The 4213-nt window shown below is 39.5% G+C and overlaps 2 protein-coding genes across 2 annotated transcripts; one reads left to right on the top strand and one right to left on the bottom strand.

The window, feature by feature from the left end:
• On the top strand, positions 1-2347 carry LOC111907770 (low-temperature-induced cysteine proteinase). Its single transcript, XM_023903576.3, has 5 exons — positions 1-581; positions 1069-1304; positions 1382-1522; positions 1616-2047; positions 2125-2347. The coding sequence occupies exons 1-5, from the start codon at positions 158-160 to the stop codon at positions 2218-2220; spliced, it is 1329 nt and encodes a 442-aa protein (XP_023759344.1). The 5' UTR covers positions 1-157; the 3' UTR covers positions 2221-2347.
• LOC111907771 (uncharacterized) lies at positions 2293-3451 on the bottom strand. The gene has a single exon (XM_023903578.3). The coding sequence runs from the start codon at positions 3285-3287 to the stop codon at positions 2430-2432; it is 858 nt and encodes a 285-aa protein (XP_023759346.1). The 5' UTR covers positions 3288-3451; the 3' UTR covers positions 2293-2429.
• Between the last annotated feature and the right edge of the window lie 762 nt (positions 3452-4213).

Below are 4213 nucleotides of genomic sequence, written 5' to 3' on the forward strand. Positions count from 1 at the left end.
GACTAAAGATCGACTTTGACTTAACGATAAACCATTCATGATTCATCCCACCAAATTCCAAACATTTCCCCAAGTTTCCGGTCACCACTTTCCGCCCTTTCAGAACAACCCCCAATCCCCACACAGACTCACACACTAACCGCTTGCCTCTCTGAAAATGGGTTGGCTATGGTGGATTTCAGCTCTCTTCTTCTTCTTCCTCTTCCCCCTTACCTCCCTTTCAACGTCGTACACCTCTGATCTCTTCCGACAATGGTGCCAACAACACGGGAAATCCTATTCCACCGAAGAAGAGAATCTCTACAGGTTCAATGTTTTCGAAGACAACTACGCTTACATTATTCGTCACAACAGTAATTCCAATTCTTCTTATACGCTTTCTCTCAATTCCTTTGCCGATCTCACTCACCACGAGTTCAAACTTGCTCGATTACGCGGCCTCTCCGCTTCTGCTGCTTCCGATGATCTGATTAGGCTTAATCGCGGTAGTTCGTTGATTGAATCATCCAGTTATTTACCTAAATCTTTGGATTGGAGAGATAAAGGAGCAGTTACTAATGTCAAAGATCAAGGGAGTTGTGGTATGTGTTTATGTATATATCTGTTCAAATTATTTTCATCTATTGCGATTAGGTTTCGCTTTCTATTGCTTGGAATATTCAATACATCTAGGTCAATGAATCTCCTATGAGTTCGGTTGTAGGTTAATCCTTGTTCTGATTTTTATACCCCAGAGGATGAGGTTCTGTGATGATGATTTGAGATATTAGTTTTCATTTTTGTTCAATGACTATTTTGATGTTACTTCTCTATCATATTTTACTTGTTCTCCATGGAAACCACAGATGCTGACCAACAATCTATCTCTTCATGTTTGTTTGATGATCTGATAGAGCATGATTGCATGCATTTACCATCTCCATCCCAAAACGAATTAGCCTTTCTCTTATTAAATTGAAATGATAATCAATCTCCAGAATGATTTCCTCATGATTTACATTATGCAATTAGGTTTTATCTTCATTTTCATTATATATTGAGCAAGAAAAATCTGGTTTTGTTGAACAGGTGCATGCTGGTCATTCTCAGCCACAGGGGCAATGGAAGGAATCAATCAAATCGTAACAGGATCCCTCATCAGCCTTTCTGAACAGGAGCTGGTTGATTGTGACAAAAGCTTCAACAGTGGCTGTGAGGGTGGACTCATGGATTACGCCTATGAATTTGTAATAAAAAACAAAGGAATTGATACTGAAGATGATTACCCATATCAAGCCAAACAAACTTCTTGCAATAAAAACAAAGTAATCTAGTGATCTATCTTTATGTTCATAATTCATTAGGCATTAACCCCATTGTTTTCTTGTTGTGTAAACCACAGAGAAAGAGAAACATTGTCACCATTGATGGTTACAATGATATTCCTGAAAACAACGAAGATCAGCTACTTAAAGCTGTTGCAAATCAACCTGTGAGTGTGGGTATATGTGGAAGTGAAAGAGCCTTTCAGTTATACTCAAAGGTTAGTAATTTAGTATAGTACACAAATCAAGAGCCTTTCAATTGAAAAGGTCATTTTGGTAATTTTGTGATTTGAATGGCTTTCATTAACCAGGGGATATTCACGGGGCCATGTTCAACTGCTTTAGACCATGCAGTGTTAATAGTTGGATACGATTCAAAAGATGGAGTTGATTACTGGATTATAAAGAACTCATGGGGAAACTCATGGGGGATAAATGGTTACATGTATATGGCACGTAATACAGGGGATTCACATGGTCTATGTGGGATCAACATGCTTGCTTCTTACCCAATCAAAACTAGCCCTAATCCACCTCCTTCACCTACCCCAAAACCAGTTAAATGTAATCTGTTTTCATGGTGTAGTGAAGGTGAAACATGTTGTTGTGCTTCAAATTTTCTTGGGATTTGCTTGAAATGGACTTGCTGTGAGTTGAATGCTGCTGTATGCTGTAAGGATCATCGCCATTGTTGCCCTTCTGATTATCCCATTTGTGATTCTGAAAGAAACTTGTGTCTCAAGGTTAGTTTCTTCCCTTCTTGATTTATGACCAATTTATGATATTTCTCTTCAGTGAATTGCGATTGACATGATTGCAGCAAACAAACAATGGTACGTTAGCAATACAGCCCAAGAAGAACAGCGATTCTGGCAACTCAGGTGGCCGGAGTACCCTCCATAAGCAATACTTTTAAAGGTGATGATGGAAGAATTTTTGCTCTAAATTATTCGGATTCATTGTAGATTCTGAATATGTATCAAAACGATTTGTAAAGCAGAGAATAATTTCACTACTATTTATCAGAATCTTTACAATATAAAGGGAGTATAGCAAACCCACAAAATCAAAATTGAAAGAACTAATTCAGTACCTATAAAATCATAGTATCTTGGATTTCATGAATCATGAAGATGATGATGGAAACACATCTTTTACAGCAGAAGCAGCGGATAGATAATTAAGAGTATTCTTCAACGTCTCCTTCTCTCTCTTCAACCTCACCATCGTATCCTCCAATTCAAGCAACGCCTGCTGTTCCCTCGGCGCACCTTCAAACGTGCTCCCCACGAAAAACGAAAACGGCGTCGGAAATAGATTCCGGCGTAAATCTCCGGCTTCCTTCTCTGGTTTTCCGTTCAATCGGTTCGATAACCTGATGACGTCTTTCATATGGCTCTCCACTTCGCTTGCTAAGCCTTCTAAATCCTCTTCCCCGTTCCCCGACGGCCGGTCCTCCAACCACACCACCTCCGCCACAAGATAGGGTTTCGTGCGGACGATTTTTGTCACGCGGAAACGTTCCTGACCTTTACATATGATAAAAAACCGGTCGTCCACGAGACGTTCGTGTTTCACGACCTCGCCGACGCATCCGACGTCGGCCGTGCCGGAGGTTGCGTCGGTGTAGATGACGCCGAAACGGAGGTCGGTTTGGAGGAGAGTGTGCATCATGATACGGTAACGGTATTCGAAGATCTGTAACGGGAGGATGGCTCCGGGGAAGAGGACGAGTGGGAGAGGGAAAAGCGGCAGCTCCACGATGTCATTCGAATTGGTGGATGCGATGTTTTCGTGTCGTTCGGAGGAGGAGGAGCAGCGGAGGGAGGATGTGGAGTTCCGGTGACGGCGGCGAAGGTGGTGGGGAGGGGAGATTTTTGAGTTAAGTGAAAATGAGAGGGTGTGGTGGGGGTTTAAGCGAGGGTTGTTGTGGTGGGTGAGGTAAGAGGAAGAAGGGGAAGGGAGGAGTTGAGGGAGAGCCATTAATGTGTGGTTTCGAAAGAGAGAACGACACTGCGCATTTGAGGGGAGAAGAAGAAGATGATGAAATTGAAGCTCTCTCTCTCTCTCTAGAAAAAATTTTAGAGAGAGAAAGTAAAGGTTTTGGTGGATTTGGAGAGACCGTATGATGTGGATAAGAGTTTTTGTTTCTGATTTTTGTAGTTTCTTATGTGGTTATCTATTTCACACGTGGAAAATTTATAGCATTTACAACAAAAGATATTTTTGACAATAATGTCATCGAACTTTAGAAATCCTATCGAACAAAGATATAAAAAGTAATCTGGGGGATGAAATAAAAGTGAGCTAAATGGTATTTTATAAAAAGGACAAATGTACGATGATATAATTGAATTCACATGGTGAAATATGGTAAACGGAGGAAATTGAAATGTTATGAACTTATGATGTAGGGCTTTTGAGCCTAAGGGATTAAGGTGATGTCCATGTAAAATTGGAACAATCGATACATGTTATGAGATGTAGATGTGTAGACTTAATAAAAGTGCGGTGCTATATTATAGCCTTATAGGTTATTCTTAAAGCATCAAAAACATATATAGGTTGAATGAGTTGATTGGAATGTCATGTTGATGTTCAATGAGTACGAAGTTGTATGATTCCCAAATAAATATATTCTCGTTAATTATATAGTATAAATGTACAATGGCATATATAACATGGGTGTGAAGCAACTTTTATACTATATATTGATATAAATATAAATATATGTTTCTGCATCTATAAACTCACATAAGATCATAGGCTTAACTAGTTATCATGTTGATATCATGTGTGTATGATCATATACTTACATTTGTTCGATTCATCAAGGGAACCGATCGATATCAAACTCTAGCAAGTATAGGAAAATATCACATATTAACTATATGTGTCCATCATAATCT

Source organism: Lactuca sativa, chromosome 5, assembly GCF_002870075.4.
Source record: "Lactuca sativa cultivar Salinas chromosome 5, Lsat_Salinas_v11, whole genome shotgun sequence".
NCBI classification, from domain to species: Eukaryota; Viridiplantae; Streptophyta; class Magnoliopsida; order Asterales; family Asteraceae; genus Lactuca; species Lactuca sativa.